The sequence below is a fragment of the Cynoglossus semilaevis genome, chromosome 1 (genome assembly GCF_000523025.1).
Source record: "Cynoglossus semilaevis isolate Cse_v1.0 chromosome 1, Cse_v1.0, whole genome shotgun sequence".
NCBI lineage: Eukaryota > Metazoa > Chordata > Actinopteri > Pleuronectiformes > Cynoglossidae > Cynoglossus > Cynoglossus semilaevis.
The window spans coordinates 34,022,199-34,043,548 of record NC_024307.1 but is presented as its reverse complement, the minus strand read 5'-3'; the positions used below and the strand labels follow the sequence as shown (position 1 = coordinate 34,043,548).

The window sequence follows — 21,350 nt, the reverse complement described above, 5'->3', positions numbered from 1 at the left end:
GAGACTTAGTGATCTGCTCCAGGTCTGAAGCTAACATTCCCTCGGGTGTTAACTCTCTTCACTTTGTGTTTGTCCACAGTAGAGGTAAACAGAAACAGTGAAGTTGGGATCTTTATTATCAGCCACTCCGACCACAACAGAACATAAACAGCTCCTGTATAACCAACTCACTCTGACAGGGCTCAAACTGCTCTCAACAGCCAATCACAGACAGACATAGGGCTACTAGTATAACACACAGTAGCCTACCAGAAAAGTCACTGATCGCTAGCAGTATAAACTTTATTAGCCCGTAAAATTCCATAAATTAGCCGCATCATTGTTTAAGCCGCAGGGTTCAAAGTGTCGCTTATAGAACGGAATTTTATTGTGTAATATAAATAGTTTAGATTTCAACATTTCTCAGGCCAGAGACAGAGAGAGATGGTGCAGACATACAGGGTCTGTATGTATATGTATAATAAACTACATGAACCCGAAGAGAGTCTCTGTTGTGCTGCATAGGGTGTCTTGCCAGCGTCCTGACATGGCTCTATGTAACCCTGTGGAGTTTGTTGTCCTGTGCATGACTTCTTATTTTTTATATTTTATGCAAAGATGTTAAATGCTGAACCAATGCCGTACTACTTTTATTAATGTGAGGTCTCTCTGTTTCCTGTTCCTGCTGTCCGCTGTGTAGCGTAATCAGTGTGATCTCACTCACCTGTGTCTCTGTGATTAGTCTCACTCGTGTCACCTGGTGCCCTGTGTATATATACACCTCTCTCCCTCACTCTGTTCTTGTGGGATCATTGTATCTGGTCGAGTCTGTTTGCGAAGAGCGCACTGGTCAGTTTGTGCTTTGTGTGTTCTGAGTACATGCTGGCTGTTTTGTGTTCATGTCCTGATGGCGATGCCCATGCCTGTCCTAAACTATCTACATCTGAAAAGAGCCTCTCCAGTACTGCACTTGGGTCCTGCCTGCTTCCTGCTTTGACGGCATGTAACAATTAAGCTGCCAGTTATATGTTACCATAGGAAAACATTGAGGTATTGAAATCTAGTTACTGTGTATTTACAGTTACTTCAGCGAACAATGTCGGGTGGTTGTCCCGCAGGTGATATTAACATATTGGATGCATTTTCTCCTTGCACCGCAGTTGTATGGCATTCCTTAAATGCTGGTGAACTGTCAACCACGACGACACCCTGGTCGCTTTTTTTTCTGTAGCCAAAATAATGTCCCACCCCGTGATTCAATTTGCTTGTTCAAGGGGAATAACTCTTTATTTTGCTGTTTTTCCCTACCTGGACAGGGCTCCCTTCTGCAACTTGTAAGGATTGAAAACAAAGCTACATGCGGGGCAACATGCATGTGTTGCGTAACTTTGTTTCAGGTCTGTTTGAAATTCACTTAACTCTAGTTCCGCCATATTATTTTCTGGCGTTATTCGGACACATTACGATAACTTTACCTTGTGAATAATACCGTAATTATTGTGATATGGAGTAGTCGTGAGATCACAACAGTGATTACAACTGACACTTTGCCTGAGTCGGTATTCAGCCTTACGTCATTTATCACTTTAAAGAAAGCCTTTCCTGTACTGTGACAGGGTCGAAGCCTGATTGAAATACATCAAGTTAGAGTTAAAGGAAAAATACAGAAAGAGGGAGGAAGGGGAGTATGTATTGAAATTTATTGAAAAAGGTAATTCACTGAATATTGGACCGGTATATGTTGCTATGTTGTGATTCGTTTAAATACTGTATGTAGAAATGACTGTTGAAACATTTCACATTGTCATTGTGTGCCAAGCCACAAGGTGGCAGTATTCTGTGTGCCCCACGTTCACCACAAAAGAAAAAGGAAGCGATTCTTTGTAATCCTTTTAAAGGGCCGGCGTTTAGGTTTTTGTTTTTTTTTGTTTTTCAGGCAGTGACTGTGTCGACTAACCACACGTTCGTTGGTAAAAAGCACCCTTTGCTGTTCTTTCTCACCAGGTTCAAGTAATAAAAATAAATCGTTTTAATAACTCTCTGAATAACAATGTAGGAAGTACATTCTATATAATATCAGTATGTGTGAAAAGTAATTAAAAGCAAAGTTATGATTGACGAGTACGGTGAGTCTTTTTATTTCTGTCTTGATAGATGGATTCACGTAAAATCAAATTTGGTAAAAGGAAATACAGGATAGAAACAACTTCCGGTTAGCGGACAAGAAAAAGTAGCTCCGTGTTCACAAGACGATGCCACATAATTTATTGTTGAACAACACTGGTCCCTCCTCGTATAGCTAACGTTCTGTTGCTATTGGAACGGTTGTATCCAATCCGAAACTACAGGCATGACATTATCCTGACATCGAGCGGGCAAGCTTTTTAGCCACAGTGATAGCCCTGTCACTGTCGGAAAAGCGCTGCATGAGCTGGCCGCCATATTGGACAGCTATATACGGCTATATACGGCAACTCGACTTGGACAAACTTCGGTAGAGTCGCAAATTCTTTCTTAGTTATTGTCCGATATGCGTCTACCAGCGTTTATTAGTTTTTTTTAACGGTTACATTTATAGCGGTCCATCACTCCACCCTATCGCAATGTATGTTTATTCGGCTCTTTTTGTTGTTGTTGCATACATACAGACAACGGGTGTACTGTTGTAGCATTGTACAACTAAATTACCCGCGGTAGGAAGGAGCTCTTAAGGTAATTGGCTGCTAAGCTCTTTGTTTGTGGGTGGCCTGTTGCTTTACGTCGGGCCAAACAAGCAGTACGTGCTCAGTAGTGTTACCCGAAGAAGAAGAGAGGTGTACCCTCCTAGAGTGCCACGATAAACCTGGAATTGGCAACTATAATGGTGTGAGAGGCACCAGACTGGGTCATTTTTTTTTGGCTATTTCTGGTCCACTCTCGAATTCACCTGTACATTCATAGCTTTTTAATGGGGTAAGGGCGTCGTAATCTTAGGACCCCCTGTATATAGAAACCAGCTTACTTTTTTCATGTGCAGTTTGTCCAGCTTTGTAAGGATTTCTGTACCTTTGTTTTGGAATAATTTCTTTAAATTCTTTAAACATTCTGTGTGTCTCCGATGTTTCCTCTTTCCAGCCAGTCTTTCTCATACCAGGTGCCCTGGGGAAGTTGCTGTACCTTCTTACCTGTGTGCTGTGAGTGTTACATGTTTCTGTGTGTTCTGTTCAAATTGAGTTGAATAAAGGTAAAAGCTGTTTCTAAGTATAATTTGCAAAATTTGACTTAAATGTTTTATAATGTATTATGTGGGTAGCTGGATTTTGAGGTCTTTTTTTTGCTCCTAATTGTGATCATTTCTATTTACTAAATAAATAAAACACTAATGCAAAGAATGTTGGAACTGTATTTTGCAGGAAACAACAAAAACTGTGTTGTTTGCATGCACACGTAGTGAAAAGCACAGTCGATCTCTGTACGGAGAAAAAAAAAAAACGTTCAGACATCTAAGAGGAATGTAAGTAATCTCATAGAGATTTTAGTCCTTAAGAAGAGCTTCTACTTCTTCTTCTTCTTCTTCAACTCTGCACGACTGTCTGAGCTGTTCCAGTAGTAGAGCACCTGCAGAGCTATGACTGCATTACAGGACGAGGATATGACATACGTCAGGGCCATCAGTGAGTCTCCAGTTTCCTGAAAGAAGACATGATATTGGAGTGTGAGGGATTTCCAATAAAATATGGCACGCTGGACATAAGTGTCCCACTGCTGTAATGCTTGAATGATAACAAGCCTCCAGTCACTAGGTGGCAGCAACTCAGACAGTGGATTTTGCAGATAAAAATATACATGTCATCAGGTTCTCAATAGTATTTCAATTCGTGGGCGTGTGGGTGATGTGTTTATAGTGGAGGCAAATGCCCAGCCAGCCATTTTCTCTTACCTGTATCGAAGTGAAAATGCGGGCAAGGGATCCAGCAAACAGCAGGAAGACAGTGACTGCAGACAGCTGACCAGTATGTCCATTTCTGTAGTTAGTAACAGACTGGATCAGCTGAGTAGAAAAGAAAGACAAACCCACACATGCAGTGTCAGTTCCTCGGGTTTCATTTGTTCATACTCATCTTTTGATTCAAGATTTATTTAAAAGTGAAAACAATCTTTGTGATATACAAAAGGTATGATTTTGTTTCAGGGTGTTGCCTACCCTGCTGATGATGATTGCAGGCATGTTAGAGGCCTGCATGAAGGTGACGACAGACAACGGAGTGGCTGGAGACAGGACCAACAGCACCAGGCCGAAATATATCACCAAAAACAGAAGACCTGCACCAGGAGAAATTCACATTAAAGCTCACACTTGTGTAAAGCTTGTTTGCTTTAAAACAAAGCAGTCTAGATGGTATTGCATTGTATTGGATTTGCTAGTGGTTGAATGACTGCCAGGTGTTTGTTTTCATGTTGTTGGCTGATGTGCTCCTTCGTTCAGTGAACTGGACAACAAACTTAATTTAACACTTCCTCAAAATTATAGTCATCAATTCTTCTATTGAGCACCTGGTAATATTTATTTATTTATTTATTTGCAAACCACTGTATGAGTTGCTGGTACCAGCATCTAGTGGGCAATCCCCTGATTGTCAAAATAGTTTACTTAAATGAGCTGCAATGCTGCCATCTAGTGACTTTCACTTTCATATACAGCCATTTCCCCCCCAAACTTTTTTCAGGGCACTCGTCATTTGGAAAAACCATAAAGGATTATTACAGATATTACATAATTGTAAGGATATATAAGAATGATATCAAAGCATGTCAATGTATAATCCTTATTTATTGAAAAGCATATACTGTCAATTAACCAATTAAGTGCGTAACTTCTAGAATACAATTTGGCAAACATTATTTTATTTTAAATCACATCATAGTTGAATGACAGCAGCACTATTAGATTCAAATTAGTTTTGTCATTAAGCTTTAACCTGCTCAAAATAATTATTTAAAAACCCACTGTGAGACGTAAGAGAAAAAAATAAATACAAATATAAGTATACATATAAGAAGTAACAAGCTGAGTTGTGTAAAAGGTATTGCACGTCATGAGAAATGGTAGAATTTGATGTAAAGTTATATTATATAAAGTTAGGATATTGCAATATATTAATATATTCACAGTACATATTATGCTCTTTGGACGTCAAATGTCCCTTGACGTTCAAAGAGCAAGTGTTGGGTTCATTTCAGTGTGTGTGGGTGGGTGGTCCTACCTCTGCTGGTTTTGCCTCCGTAGTGTAAAATAAGAAAGCCAATGGTGACAGTCTGCAGCATGAGGAACAGAGCTTCTCCCCAGGCACTTCAGGAACACACAGAACATTTACTATTGTTAATCCCAAAAATCCACACTTCAGTTCTTTAAATTCATTTTTTTTCAGTGAAGTGTGAAGTTTATATTCCAGTGTGAGTGCACCATAACAAGACAAGGGATTTTTATACTAGGTCACAAGGGGACAGTGTAACCTAGTCAGATACAAATACATGAACATGTACAACTCTCAGTTACATTCCAGTTTTAAAGGTAAGATTCTGAGACTTTTTTCTGGCATCAAAAAAGATCCAATAATTGAATTGTCTTTTTTGTAATGGTATTGACCAATCAAAACTGACAGCTCTAAACACAATATATATCGAGTTATTTAATCTGGTCACACCAAATGACACAATTTAGTGATGTACACATTTTCTTTGAAGCCATCTGTAATGCATTTGTTGCTTTACAAAAATTAATGTTTTTTTTGGTTAGTTGTATTTATAAAAAAAATATTATATCAACATTCAAATACAATTCAACATTGATTGTACATTTGTCGATATATAATTTTACTAACAAAATATCACCCAATCTTCTCAACTTATGTCTCCAGGTGTTGTGTCAACACATTTAAAGTCATCTTTTTTTTTTCTAAATGTTTGGCTGAATAGGGATTTGTGTTGTGGTAAGTTCCCTCACGGTAAAATTGGATCCACAGCACAATGGACTTTGTAACATGTATCATAAAAAGACATTGTCGTGCACTATCAGCAAAGGGCCCAAAGGTCACATGACCAGCAGCAAAGTTCTCCTGACCATACATGGTAATCATGTACGATCTGGTCACCGTACATGGTAGCAGACAATTGATTTGCAAAGTTAAAGATTGTTATTTTTTCTATTATTTTCTATTATTAATATTTGCTAAGAGAAGTTAAACTTCCTCTCAGCTGGCCTAAAACAATAAGATTTTTATTATTACAACCCCCCCCATTTTGACATAACACATTTCTGGCCACCCCAGAGACATTTTACTTAATGTCACATCCTGTCACATAATCACAGGCAACAATCAAGATATGCCAGCTCTGATATTTCTATATGCTTTCATTTATTTGAACTCATGATTCATGTAAGTTTAAGAATACGGTTGTTAAAGATTGTGTTTGGTGTTTTCAATCATAAGTATAGTATAGTAATTTGTTGAAAAAAATCTTTTTTATCAGAATTTTTTTTTAATCATTTACTAGAACTTTCAGTCAACCCTGCAGTTAAAAAACACTGCACTAACCTGAAGGGGAACTTGTAGGTGATGCTGTAGGCCATGGTTCCTGTGATAGCCAGCAACTCCAGCAGAACGGAGTGGAAACTTAGGCCTGTAGCACTCTTTGCTCCAATCACCTTTAGGATTTGAGGCAGTTTAACTGGCAATTGAGACAAGAGATAAATTATTTATATACAGTATACACACACACACACAAACAAAAATGTATATTATATACGTAGACACTGGATGCAAAAATATTAGGATTAATATTATTTGTTAACTACAACAGCGCTGTAAAAGTGAAAATAGCGAACAAACCGCTGAAAAGTTACAAATTAATATTTTTAACATTTGCTAAAAATATTTAATAGTGGTTTTAAAAAGATTTAAAAAAATTATTAAAAAATATTTTATTTAAAAGTATTTAACAGTAGTTATGCTATTGCACCATCTGAAAGAATGTTTGTTTTTTTCAGTCAGTAAAACTTTTTTTGGCCCTTTTTGCCTAAGAAAAAAAAAGCCTCCCTCCCTAACCAAATACACATCACCTGCTAATGCTCAAATTCAATTAGCACTAATTTTACACTGCTGGGAGTTGGGAAATGAGTCCAAAAAATATTAAGTTATTGTAATATTACTTTAAAATATTGCTTTAAGACCTTTCTTGTACTTGGTATCAGTCTTGTATCTAATAGTGTATAGAGTATGTTGAAATACAGTACAGTATATTCTATGTGTATTCCATATATATTTTTAAGTTTATTACATAGGGGCCCCAGCATTCCTGGCAGTGCCCTGGCTACAAGATAGAGGCAAAAATAATGCGTCGTTACCCAAAACTGATCCCAGGATGATGCCGATCCCAAGGCCTTTGCTGAGGACAATCTTCAAACATGGCACTGAAATATGAACAGAAAATAGAGTGAAACACAGAACATCAAACTATGCCTTAACATATACCTTACACCTTAGCATGTAATAATTAATAACTGTTCTTAAGTGTCATGCACAGAATAGACATTCATTCGTGAGGAACTTCTAACGAAATATGACACACTGGACATAGATGTACCACCGCTGTAACGCTTGAATGACAACAAGCCTCCAGTCCCTAGGTGGCAGCAACTCGTGCAGTGGTTTGTACAGATAGAAATATACATGTTATCATAAATTCCTGCACTCTTGAGTGATCATATCCACATCCAAAATGTAAATTGGATAAGCAGCAAGAGAACAAAGAAGTTGTGTAAAATGATGTAATCTTCTTCAGACCTCTGAAATATTTGCAATTATGAATGAAATAATGCCCACTAAATATCAGTGATAACACTTTATGTCTCATGTGCATTAAACCAATGGGCTCATACAGCAGCAGCACTCCTAGCGATATGACGTATGAACATAAAATTCACCTCATGTATCTGGAAAACAGTGAACTTAAAAAAAAAGGTTAATCTAAGTGCTGTGATTATAATTTGAGTTATTATTCACACTATTTAAATTTGGTACTAGTCACTTGAACTTTTATTTTGTTGCTGCTATAACAACCGTGTACTCAAATTCCTCTCTAACAAAAGGATCAAATCACTTCAGGAAACATGTAAGAGGTTTCTCACGTTTAGAAGCTATAAATAAACCTGTCAAAGAGGCTACAGTGATTGTAAAAGGATCAAATTCATTTGCAGGTGAGCCATATGTATCATACTGAAATACAATGGTTGGGTTGTAAATGTTTAAAGAGCGTTGCATTTGTTTTATACATAAACGTGTGCACATATTATATTTTAAGACATTTAGCAAATGTTATTCCCGTTCGCCTCCGTATTTTTGTAAACAATAAACTCCACGTCATCTATGCCAAAGTACACTAACACGGCAACAGAAGCTCATTCGAGGAGAGCACGGAGCTACTAACCGTCCAGGAAGTTAAATTTGAGGAAGAACTCGTCGTAACACGACTCTGGCATTAAATATGCCAGCAAAAACCCTCTGAAAAAATCCATGAAGAGCCGTAAATGACTTAGTCGTAGCAAAGGATGAAGCAATATACATCCGTCCACATCAGTTCACCTCACAGTAAGCCCCTGCCTATTGCCGCTCTTCTTCTTCTTCTCCTTCTTCCTGTTTTGATGGCGACAGTCCGCGCTTGCTGCCACCTATAGTGATGAAATATGAACTTGCCGTTGCACAAGACAGGACTGTCCAACAGTCGTGGTCAAAACCCAGCGAGCCACGAAAACTTCCTAGTATTGATATATCACGAAATAAACCCATTAAAAAGAAATTAAAAGGGGAGTTTTTTATGTATTGATGCATTTTATTCTGAAAAAAAGTCATGTAAATGTATTTCTCCCCTAGAAGGTACAAGGTTTGATTAATTTTAGTCCATTCATTTTTTATTTATTTTTGGGGAGCTGTAGATTTGTAAAGGTCATTATCCACATTGTTGTTACTATTATCTCATCTACTATTATTAGTGTCACATGCCAGTTATACGGGCTTTTGTTCTGTCTTGGTTGGAGTTAACCAAGACAAAACAGTGAATTTGTGGCTAGTTTGCCTGCCTAATCTTACTAAAGATGCCTTCAATGTCCTTGTATTAATAATGCCCTAACAATCCAAACCTATCTTCTTATTGGATAGGCATACATTGCACGGGTCACACATGTCAAAAACAACATTGAATTAAAAGGTAAAAAAAATAATGAAGAAAATACCATTCTTTCACGTCAGAGGGTAATACCAGGCAGAACAGGAGAAACAATGGCAAGGACACTGTCCTAATTGTTTTTGATATGATATAATAATATAATAAATCTGTTTGGGGGTTATCTCAACCAGAAACTGTTCTAAAGGAATGACTAGACAATGAATAAAGTTTTTTTTTTATTACAGCAATGAACAATATTTGAAGCGTCAATAAATAGTAATCAATTGCAGTGTATGTATAACATGTATTAGTCTGTTACGCAGTAGTTGCATCTATACTAGCGGTCCCCAACCTTTTTTGTTCCAAGGACTGGTCCGCGAGTACCACCTGTTACTATGGACCAGTACCAAGGTGCTGAGAATTAAAGGGTCATTCAGTTTTCAAAATAAAACATCTTTAAGACTCTATTCTGTTTGTATCAGAGTCTGAATAACATTATTTTTTAAATTATGGCAAGATTTTGTTTAAATAAAGAAAGTAAATATGTAGACGGTTACGGAGCATCAAAAGCAGGACTGCCAGACTGAGGAACAGCTTCTTCCCTGAAGCTGTGAGACTGTTGAACTTGGGTGGACCCCTGTAACCCCCCCACACACACAATCAAAATGACTAGTTTAATGAACCATTGTGATTCATCACTGCTTTATTTCTTATTTTCTACTATGAATTATTCAAAGTTACTTTTGGAACAATGGATACAATATTTGGACTCCCTTTACATGTGATTATGTTTGTCATTTAAAAACAATCAATGTTGGTGTTGTCGGCCTCTACAAGGTCATGGGTTCTGTCAGCACCAGTGCTTCAAAAAAGCCCTTAAAAGTACTGACTTACTTATTTGTCAGTTGTAAGTCAATGTAAAGCCGGTTAATCAGTGAACATGGATGTCCATTCATTTCCTTACAAAGTACTAAACATTTGTCCAAGGTAAGCTTGTTAGTTTCTGATTACTTTAAATGGTAATCCATGTCCTGGTATTATGACATCAGCCATAAGCAGTGCTTTCTGACGGTTGAAGTCCTGTGCCGTAACATCCAAACTTAGATCCCGCCAAGTGTCTTCATCTGAATAGTTTTCAAACAAGTCTCCTGCCACAAGCACAGTGCCTAATGATGTTTCCTTTACTTGGACGGCGATGTCTTGTCCTGTGTGGCCTGGACAGGGAACCACTGATATCTGCAGTAGAGAGGATGAGTATGAAGTATTATTAGTAGTAGTAGAGATGAAGTGCGAGACGGATCATTTTTCAATGAAAACATTTTATATTTTTGTGGACATCATGGGCACTACACGCAAGACTTGAATGAATGTACCGTAGACTATAAACCACTACTTTTTTCACACGCTTTGAACCCAAGCACAAAGTGAAGGGAGTTAGCCCCGGAGCTAATGTTAGCTTCAGCCCTGGAGCAGATCACTAAGTCTCCCCTGTGCATTCCAACTACGACCGGGGTACCGAAACAGGAGAGAGCTAACGTGTTACCAACCGTGCTACACGGACTGTTCAAATGGTTTTCAGCATTATCAACCTTGACTACTGGCTGGCTGGTCAGCAAACGTTTTGCAATACATGTAACAGTGGTGAAGGCACAACATTGTCTTTTTCTATGTAGCCTCCTATGATTTCTGCAAACATGGAATTGCAGATGTAATTTCACTTAAATGCTGTTCTACTGTGGAAGAGGAATGTATATCTGGTGGCAACTGAGACAGCACTGAGGGAACTTAAGGTATGGTATTGAGGAATTGTGTTGTTTGTATTGCCACCTCAATAAATTTAAGGTGATTTCTATTTAATTTGTGTACATTTGAGTCATCTACATTAAAAACAAACTATTTGGGTAGTACAGCGAGTGTAAATGGTTACTCAGACCCCCCCCAAAAATATTATTAATTATTAATCAATGTATATTACTAATACTGTACTGTTTGTAATTAAATGACATTCAATAACATTAATTTAATCCATGCAATATCCACGTTTGTCCGTTGGATGGCACTGTCTACACATTGACATTTGTTGGAGCGTCGCGTATTACTTTCTACTTCACTTTTTTGCTTTGCCCCTTGTACCTTTCTGTATAATTGAGCTGCCCCCCCATTTATGCATTGGTTACCATAGCAACGTTTACAAACATCTGTAGCATGGCACAGAAGATGCTGGTGTTGCCTGGTGTCATTACATCAACAAAGCCCGTCACAGAAGTTTCTCTACTTTTTCTGTATTGTTATGAAAAAGAAGTAAATTATGTAATGTAAACTTTTAATTTTAACTAACATTTTAGTCCAGCACAGTCAAATCTGGGTAACTCATTAACCACCTTTTCACCTCTCTAGCTTTCCCCTCTTCTTCTCAACTTCTCAAACTGCCCAGTAATGATAATAAGACTTGCTGACATTCAGCCATAAAGGTCTCGTCAAACGAATGTTCGGTTCAGAAGGTATTGCAGTAATAAAATCAATCTAAATAGGGTGCATCTGAGAGTTATTTACATTTTCTTTAGTCATTAAATGTTTTTAATATAATCTTTAGCTTACATGGTCATCCAGTGTGTAAGCGTGTCCGCGTGCCATTTCGTTGGGTTGGTACGTGTCCCCCTTGCTGACGTCATAACCCACAATTATTAGCGCTGTTGGGAAAAGTGACAGATTTCCGATGTGGTCAGAATGTCCGTGAGTCCCTACGACCACGTCGATGTCTTGCTGCTCCAACCCCTTTTGCCTTAGGGCCTTAAGCAAGAAGTCTCTGTCCCAAGGTCCACCAGTGTCTACCAGAATAGTCTTAGGGCCCGTGATAAGGGTGATAGTTCCGTCGGCGCGAAACGTCCCATCGCTCTGTGAGTGACAGTATCCAACTTTGAGTACAGACACCGAGTATGGCTGACCGGAAATGTCCAATTGCGACTCTGGTAGCGGGACGAGCACTTTGTTTGACTCGGACATGTCAGTTCTATCTACGTACGTTGAAAGCTGGACCTCGATAAACGTAGTACCACGCACACGCTCCCTTGGCTTGGTGATACGTTGGCGCGTCCGCCATCTTGGTAAAGTCACGTCGTACGTGTGAAGGACACCCTTGGCCTGTAAGTAAAAAGAAAAACATTCACTTTTGATATCATTGTGATTGTGATGACATTTATATAAATGTTTACGTTGAGCTGTTGATCAACTTCAGCAGACATGAATATTTACCTGAATAGATATTATCTATTTAGATATTTTATACTCTTTAAACTGTTTCAACACTGGTAATATTGAAGTGAATTTGGCATTTATAGTTTTACAGGTACATAGGCAATGACAGTGAATACAAACAGTTTAAACAGAGTGCTTAATTGACTTATAAACACACAACTGATGGAGATGAGCAGGGAAATGGAAGACATTGCATCTTCAGTCAATTCACTTCACCTTTGTCAACATTGGTCATGTGTCTCTGTTTTTACCTCTGCCTAATTCTACACAGGGAAAGTACTATACTAAAACAAATAAAGCCCGGACTAAAGTAATGCATCTTACACTAACACAAGTAATCAGTACCAGGCTGGGGCTGGTACACATGACCGGGCCCTTTAAACCCAATAAAGCTCATGACAACACTTTAAAATATAGACATACCGGAAATGGTGGAGTTTACAAACCTTAATTCTTTATATATATATTTGTATTATACTGACAGACATACACTAACTGATTTGTGCTTTTAAAAGAGCTAATCAATTTTTTTTCAAGCTATTTTCTTTTATTTGTAAATGAGCTAATCTATTATTGACAAAACTGCAGCATTTTTCTTGCCTAGAACATCCCTGTGCCCCCCGTATGACGCAAGAGTAAGGGACATTTTGGAGATTCTTATGATATTTGGTTAACTAAAATTAGATTGAAAAAGTGTAGTGCTTGTATTACAGTTTATCACATTAAAAATATATTTAGTTTAATTTCTTTTGTTTTAACTACTAATGCGAGATGACAAAGAAAAGGTAAAACAAATGCTTTGTAACTATAGTGACATGCGTGATTATTTTAGGTTGTTTTTGTAGATGTGGTTGCTTTTTTCTGATTATTTTTGTTTTTGTAGATGTGGTTGCTTTTTTGACATGGCAACATCGGCATTCATTTGCCTAGACTTCAGTGTTATTGTGGCAGAACGCATAGAGCCATTTCATAATGTAAATTTTCTGCAAATTGTATGGATCATAAAAACAACATAAATTGATATGTATTCCTTAATAAAACATAAAACACATACAAAACGTAAACTTAGAAAAAGAATAAGCTTTATTGGACATTGTACATAACATAACCTTGTACGCAAAAAATGTCCTCCCATCTCTAAGAACAGTGGACACTATTATTATTTGATGTTTGTTTTACATACCATAACCTGGAAAGGATTCGAACCTGCCTTCCTATTATAACAAGCCTGATCCTCTTACCACTTGATCACAAAAATAAATGCCCTAAATGCATTAAAACACACAACTTGTGGCAATAATGAAACATGATAAAGTGCCTTGACCCAATTCTATGTCTTCATACAACCATCTCTAAGCCAGAAAATGTCACTTCTTTAACAGCTACAATGATAGCGGTGACTGTTTTAGTACTGTTAACACCTTTGTCGTTTCAGTCTACTTGTCAGCTAGCATTCCTTTAAGCGTGCTGCGTTGACTGCCCTTAAAATAAACAACTATAGCACAAAACCCTTCTAATTGATGCACACTTCATTGCACGCTGTAAATGTATTAAAGTCATTCATTTAAAATGACAACCATAGACAGTAAAAAGACCATAACAATTAGTTTTACTTCTGTTCCTCCTTGATTGTACACACTGACGTGCTGCTGTACTGCTTGAATAGTGAAATGTCAGTCCTTCTGACATGCAGCTCTGCGGCAAATGCTCTTGCCTTCTGGTAAAAGAAGAGCGACAGGTCTCTATCGTTGAGAAAGTTGTGATAGATGGTGGCCAGGCGTGTGCAGAGCTGCAGCTGAGCATGCTTGTTTCCAAGGTCCATAGCTGCAGCCAGAGCTAGGTGGTAGTAGCCTGCAGCATCAAACGGATCCTGTGGAAATCAAACACCCATGGTTATGATATCAATATGAAATAATTCAGGCTGGAACTGTCTGAGATAATAGGTTATAACTAGGGGATGTCCGATATAAACTTTTTGCCCATATGCCAATATTGTCTGATATAGTGGGGCAGTGGTTGCTTGGAAGGAAGTGGACTTGTATCTGTGAAGATTCTCATTCATCCAGGTCGCGCTCCCTGTTCACTAAGGTGATGGGTTAAAGGCACTGGATACATTTCGTTTTGTGCTGTGCATCAGTGATAACAATTCACTTTCATATGTTTAGGTTCCCCGTGTGCAGTGCATCAGTGACAATAATTCACTTTCATATGTTTAGGTTCCCCAAAACTATTGTTAAGTCACACATTTGCGAAACCCAGACATCAGATTTTCATTATGGGAAGAAAAACCCATCATGATTCTTACAGATACTAGATGCTAACATTAAATCAATAATATCATTTGGTCGATATCCCTAGGGCCAATAATATCATTTGGTCGATATCCCTAGTTGACTAATAAATTAAATTACATGTGCGGGGTGGGGGTGGGGGGAATGTACAGGAGCCAATTCCAACTGTCAACAGGAGGTACACCCAGGATACCCTGGTTTGCCAATATAAGCATAGAGTACACTGTTTGCAAACATTTATAACAATTCAGTTTCTAATCAACCTAATCCTCTTAAGGGCATGTTTTTGGGCGGTAGGAGGAAACCAGAGTACCGGAGTAAAGCTATAAATAGGAAAGGCAATTTCATTCATCCTTACCGGTACTGAGTGACTGAGTCGTGATTGCGCAATGTTCGCTTCGCTTTCTCACAAATGATTGTCTCCGAACTACTGTCGCCGGCCAACTGCTTTTCGTTGATCCGAGTCAGTAGTAACTTTTCCACTTCTTCTAAAGTCTGAGATCTTTGCTTGGTGATCACAGTCACTCCTTTGGCAACCTTAGCTTCTTTTATGGCTTCCTTGTTCTTAATGATGGTACAAATCGACGACTTTGCTAAGCCATACTGTAAAGCCAGATCTGAAACACGAGCGCCATTCTCATGCTTTGATATAATCTTTCTTCACCTCTACTGTTGTTGTCAAATCAGCAAAATCAGACAACAGTTCTTAGCGTGTATATCCCCAGCACGGACTGAGGCAAGATGGACGCCACCGCTCAGTCACTCGGTGATCACTTGCTGCCCGTGGGATACTGTTGGCTTGTTCGGCAACCGAGTTATTGTACGGAAACAGGGCAATTTTTTGGTCAGAAATTTTGTCACTGAACCGAATTGTTCAAAAAGGGAGGCGTTAGACAACTGAGGTTCCACTGTATATTTATAATTCATCTTCGGTGAATGTCATCTTTATTTCCCGGTAGCTGAAGGCAGTTAACGAGGCTAACATCAGTCAATACCAATGTTAATCCAATGCATTGGTGCATCCCTAGTTATTTTGTCTTGACCAAGTTTATACTCACACTACTAACACAGTAACCCTTTCTCTGTAAATATGTCTCAATATTTGTGCCTTTTCTTTAGAAAACATTCCCTTTTAACACTAGAGATGTGCTTTTATTTTTGTTATCTACGTACAGTACATCCTTACCTTCATGTCGTAGAATATCATGTCTCCGAGGACTTGGTAAACCCTGACATAGTAGAGCGTTTCCTCATCAAACTGCATAGGTGTTGGACAGTGTGTCAGTGTCTTTAGGTAATAGTGTTCAGCAAGTTCATATTGCTCCAGACGGTGGTAGAGAGATGCAAGGCGATGGTAGGCCACTCGTTGGTTCAGATGCTCACCTTTAAGTAAAACCAAAAACAGAGGAAGGCGCTACGTGTCATTTCTTTTGCGCTGTAAGTACAAACTCTATGTAAATCAAATGAAAACCTGCAGATATCATTTGATATCAAGACTGTCCCATGAAACCTGTACTATTTTTATTTGCCATTGAACCTTTGGCCATGGCAAGCCATCAGTTGTCTGGCCTCATGGGCATGACTATTGGAAAGACAGAACACCCTTTGTGGCTCTGTGTGGATAATATTGTCTTAACAAAACTAGAAATGTCACTCTTGACTCTCAGCCATTTGCTGAGAGTTTTCAGACAATTGTCTAGTTAAGTCAACAAAATAAATGCTTTGCTAATACTGAACACTCAGTTTGCTAATACCCCGGAAGTATTTACTTACCTAGGCATTAGAATATTATTCTTACCAGTACGACTGTCCCAATACTAGTTTTCACAAACCAATACGAATATACTAAGTATTTTTAACTTTGGGACAGTCATACTGGTAAGAATAATATTCTACTAGTTTTCATAAACCAATACGAATATACTAAGTATTTTCATTTCACATGTGTATAACGAGTTGTTAGCGATAACAAGTACTGGTAAAATACATCTTTGGATAAGTATCAATAAATATACAATAATCTTAAAGGCAAACACAATGCTGTCAAACAAATCCCAATTTAAAAAAAAAAATGAGAAGAGACACTAGCCCAACTTCAGGTGTTTTGTCAAATTGCTCGTATCATAACAGACAACTGGTACACAAACATGTTGTATTAAAAAGACGTTAAGGAGTATCACTTCTCGATTGTATTCAGTGGGTGAGTATCGGTCACAATAAAGCCGGATGCTTACTCACCTTGACTGATACTGAGATCCAGTGCCATCTGTGCAAACTCAAGAGCTTCCTTATACAGATTCAGACTGAACATCACCACGGTCAGTTTATTACACAGTCTGAGTGTGGTGTGAACACTGCTGCTCTGCTTTATTGCCATGGGCAGCGCACGCTCCTGAGGATTGAGCAAACACATGCGGGAGCTTTAGGCAGATGTATTGGTGAATCGTCACGACACATAAGAATGTCGGTTCGAGTGCATCACTGTTTTAGTCAACAAATGTTGGTTAGTAGGCAGTGATGTATTTTGCGTTTAGCATTTAATGCAATTGCTACTTACAATTAAACAAGATGCCACTTGAGTGGTGTTTACGCGGCTGCAATACGACTGTGGAGTCTGGAACAATTTGGAGTATTGGGAGGGACCTGTCTCTCCATAACCTTTCAACCCATTTATACCCTCCACCTTGTAACATCCTTCTCCAGACATCCCTGCTCAATGCCACACAATAACAATAATGGTGGATGTCAGGCTACTTCTGACCATGCTAGAGATGCTAATTTGGCTATTTGGGGTTCTATAGCTAATTATTCCACTTGCATTACCTTCTTGGGCAGAAAGGTTTATTTGGAACACTGTTCTTCCAGTATTAATATATTAGTGCAGGGATGCCACAGCGCCACATACAGGCCTGGCATATGTACTACAGGGACCAGAGTCGTATTTAACGATTCCATTTAAACATTTTCTTGCACTGTGTCTATGTGAACGGGACAATATGGCTCTGCATCTGTATGTCTCCATAGTCGTACTGCATGCGTGTACTGTACCAAATGTTAGATGGGGGGCGGGGGGGGGTGCAGTGGGGGTTGATCAAAACACTTAATATTCCACGTTTAATGAGGAAATACCCTGTAGAAGGTTATGGCCTTATCCCTGTCTCTGCAGCTGTTCAAGAAAATATCTCCTGCGGTTTCCAGAAACTTCAAGATGAAGCTGGTGTCTCCTATTTTCAGGGCAACTTCCTGAGCAACCTATTAACAGACATTAACAACATTATAAGTGATTTCCTTGTCTGGCTACATTCTATAAACGTCAAACTTTGACCAAGTGAGGATTTACAGAATCTGGACAAAATACATTTTAAATTGATTGAACTAACACCAAGTAACATCATATTTTATCATGAACCAAAATCAGAAACATCAAATAACATCAAAGTTGGCTGGTTTTATGTAAGGAAAATCTTCTTACAGACCAATGGTGAAAGTGTGGCCAAAAGCAAAAAAAAAAAAAAAGTCAAGTAGTACTCCTTGTCAAAGATGGATTTACACTGTCATGGTGGGACACCATGGTGAATTATCATATGCGACACGTCCTGTTTAGACCAACGTGTTCACACAGACTTTTAATACAGGTACTGCTGCGTACTCGATACCTGTTTTTGTTCACATTTAAAAGGGGATCGAGTGCACCTTAATCTCGTGCGATTTCTTAACCCGACACACATACTGTCATGTGATCAGCAAAATGAGAATGAATGAGATATCTGGGATTTTTCATCCTGTGTGGCGATTACCGCATTAACGACTAGGGGTTAACTGTTCCTGGGTATGGGAGAGGGAGTAAAGAGGCATGGAAGATACTGAGTGATGTGAGAGAGCCAGTGAGAGAGCAATTATAGTGATCAGGGAAAAGTTCATGTGAAGTTCAGCGTGAGTTTTGGCTGCAATAACAGCTTGGTTATGGATTGTTTGTATTAAAAAAAAAATGCACTGAGGTCTCCGCCTGGTTCATTGCTGCTGAATGGGTCATTACAATATGCAATATGCCCAATACTGTATGGTGAGAAAACATTGTACCTCATCCTTTCAACCAGCCATCTCTTTGGTCTGACGTGTCAGCCATTAATTAAAAAAGGAAAGATTGGTGGGGGATAAGAATGCGGGAGACTTCATGGGATTTGTGAAAGTAATACACATGAAAAGAGCCAAACCTTTTTTTTTTTTTACTTCCATTTCTTTTACATTAATACTAAACCTCTCTATTGTAGGGTGTTTGTGCTGCCTTTTGTCAGAAATAAAATCTCTTCAAAATGATCTGACATTGTGTTAATTAAAGCTTTCTATGTATTAAGATATACATACATCAAAAGTACTAGTGGTATTCGTTATCGATAAGTAATCAAGACGGTCTAAAAAATGTGGTATTGAACAGCCCTACTTTTCTACCTTTCATTATGGCCAAACTCTTCTGTTTTTATGTCCTAGATCACGGGTGTCAAACTCATATTCACCGGCGGCCACATCAGCAATACAGTTCCTGTGGAAGGGCCGGTTTTAAATGGAAGACTGTATAGATCAGGTGTCCCCAACCCCTGGTTCGCGGACCAGTACCAGTCCATAGGTACTGATTGTGGCAATGAAGTCCACAATGGGCCACTGTGGCTTGCTAGTCCATCGCAGGGCAAACAAAGAGCCATTCATGCTCGCATTAATACCTATGGTCAATGTAGATGTCAGGAGATTGGGTTCATTTCTTTTCTCCAAATTGACCACAAGTATGAATGAATGAATGAATGTGAATCGCTGTCTCTATATGTGGCCAGTTGACTGGGAAATTAAACTCCAACTGTACAAATAACAATGACAGCAGTAATACCTCAGGTCATACCTGAACATAAAGGTCCACCAGTTCATTATGTCCCAACAGGTGATAAATCTTCCCAGCATGCAGCCATCCATATGCCTCCTTCTTCTTAAGGCCCAGGTCGATGAAGATACCCAAGGAGCTTTTCGTACAATCAAGAGCTGCTCGGTATGCTCTAAACAGAAACACAGACAACGGGACATGATTAACTCTGCGGTTAAATGTAATCTTTCATCTTAACAATAACAAGCAAAATCAATCAACAATCATTATAATTTGTTTTGATCCTTTTTACGACCATATATTCATCAATATGATTCTTTTTCAACAGCAAGCTGTACATAAAAAAAAAATGTAGTTATGTGAAATGGTTTTTAATGTCCACCAAACTGCTAAAAGTTATCCTAAAACATGTTTTTCGAAATCCACCGAAATAGTAATACAAATATTATTAGTATTAATCCACCAAAATAGTAATACAAATATTATTAGTATTTTTCTAAGCTTGCCAAAATGTGAACATATACTCAGAGAAGTATTTTAAAACGCCCATGAGGGCAATGGGAAAATCCATTGATTGTTTTTGAATGTAAATATATAAATAAAGACTCTGCATCGGTATTGGTTTTTATAATTTGAATTTTAGAATGCTTTAGAGTGCTTAAAAAGTCCCTCTGTTGCCTATGCTCTTGGGTTGGTTGCACTTGTAAAATCACAAATCTCTGCAGATTACAAGCTACATGTCTAACCATGTGATATGCTCTCAACACAAACACCCACCTTTCTGTTCCCAGGTTAAGGTAGATCTCACTCAGGATTTCCAGTACTTCACTCTCCTGTATTTGGTCTTTTAAGTGTCTCAGCAAATGGATTTGGTATTCATTGTAGATGATACACCGAGTCTGATCCGGACAATCGTATTTGTACAGATGACATAGAATCCTGGTTGCAGAAAGCTGACCTGGCAAATATAAAAGCACATCTTCAACTAAACAATCTGTGAGAACAACTTAAAATAACAGCGTGACTCACTTACTTACAGTCAAAAAGGTTTGCTTTGACAGCCAGCAGCAGAGCCCACTCATAACACCCTTTCCCATGGTGAATCTCCCTCTGCTTCACAAAATGCCGACCCAGTTCGAGCAACACGCCGATGAAGTTTGCCTCATGGCCTTCTCCCTCCAGCTCTGAAAAGAGCTGCACAGCCTCAGTTAGATGTCTCTCTGCCAGCTTTTTGGCCCCAGCCTTTAGAGACAACAAGCCTAAACGGGGACGAAGGAGAGTATGATACAACAGAACTGTCGATTACTGCAGGAACTGCGTGTTGATAGGTGTTTGCTTTTTTCACCCAGGTTTCCCTGAGCCACGGCCCAGTTTGCCAGATCCTCGTACTCTTGGCAGATGTCAACAGCTGCCTGATAGCTCTCCGCCGCCTTCCGCAGGTAACCCAAGTTGCACAGTGCCACACCTTGCAGGTTAAGGATCACACCTTTGGAGTAAACAGATTAACATGACTGCTTGAACTAGGGTGCCATGCCACCAAATAAAGCTGACAAAAGGGCCAGAAATTATATAGACAATATTCAGATTAAAAAACAACCTATGAAATGTACCATATGTACCAAATATGTATTTGGTACAATATAATATTATATTTATTATATTATATTATTAATATAATGTACATTATTAATATATATATAATATATTAATATATACTAATATATATTAATATATTATATATAATATATATTAAT

General features: G+C 38.5%; 3 protein-coding genes across 4 annotated transcripts in view; all 3 read right to left on the bottom strand.

The window, feature by feature from the left end:
• Nucleotides 1-3,341: 3,341 nt before the first annotated feature.
• On the bottom strand, nucleotides 3,342-8,653 carry mpdu1b (mannose-P-dolichol utilization defect 1b). Its single transcript, XM_008328275.3, has 7 exons — nucleotides 8,446-8,653; nucleotides 7,364-7,429; nucleotides 6,555-6,687; nucleotides 5,223-5,308; nucleotides 4,163-4,281; nucleotides 3,899-4,009; nucleotides 3,342-3,648 (listed from the first exon to the last, which is right to left on the bottom strand). The coding sequence occupies exons 1-7, from the start codon at nucleotides 8,531-8,533 to the stop codon at nucleotides 3,514-3,516; spliced, it is 738 nt and encodes a 245-aa protein (XP_008326497.1). The 5' UTR covers nucleotides 8,534-8,653; the 3' UTR covers nucleotides 3,342-3,513.
• Nucleotides 8,654-9,054: 401 nt separating this feature from the next.
• Nucleotides 9,055-12,270, bottom strand: mblac1 (metallo-beta-lactamase domain containing 1). The gene is made up of 2 exons (XM_008328285.3): nucleotides 11,779-12,270; nucleotides 9,055-10,416 (listed from the first exon to the last, which is right to left on the bottom strand). The coding sequence occupies exons 1-2, from the start codon at nucleotides 12,181-12,183 to the stop codon at nucleotides 10,177-10,179; spliced, it is 645 nt and encodes a 214-aa protein (XP_008326507.1). The 5' UTR covers nucleotides 12,184-12,270; the 3' UTR covers nucleotides 9,055-10,176.
• Nucleotides 12,271-13,500: 1,230 nt separating this feature from the next.
• sh3tc1 (SH3 domain and tetratricopeptide repeats 1) overlaps nucleotides 13,501-21,350 on the bottom strand; it is a 17,985-nt gene continuing 10,135 nt past the window's right edge. For both annotated transcript variants that reach the window (XM_008328304.3, XM_025056915.1), the window contains 8 exons: nucleotides 20,942-21,082; nucleotides 20,634-20,855; nucleotides 20,374-20,554; nucleotides 19,618-19,768; nucleotides 17,856-17,978; nucleotides 16,965-17,118; nucleotides 15,913-16,109; nucleotides 13,501-14,305 (listed from right to left, as the gene is read on the bottom strand). In XM_008328304.3, the coding sequence (XP_008326526.1) occupies nucleotides 14,045-14,305; nucleotides 15,913-16,109; nucleotides 16,965-17,118; nucleotides 17,856-17,978; nucleotides 19,618-19,768; nucleotides 20,374-20,554; nucleotides 20,634-20,855; nucleotides 20,942-21,082 (1,430 nt within the window). In that variant the 3' untranslated portion in view covers nucleotides 13,501-14,044. The remainder of the gene's footprint in view (nucleotides 14,306-15,912; nucleotides 16,110-16,964; nucleotides 17,119-17,855; nucleotides 17,979-19,617; nucleotides 19,769-20,373; nucleotides 20,555-20,633; nucleotides 20,856-20,941; nucleotides 21,083-21,350) is intronic.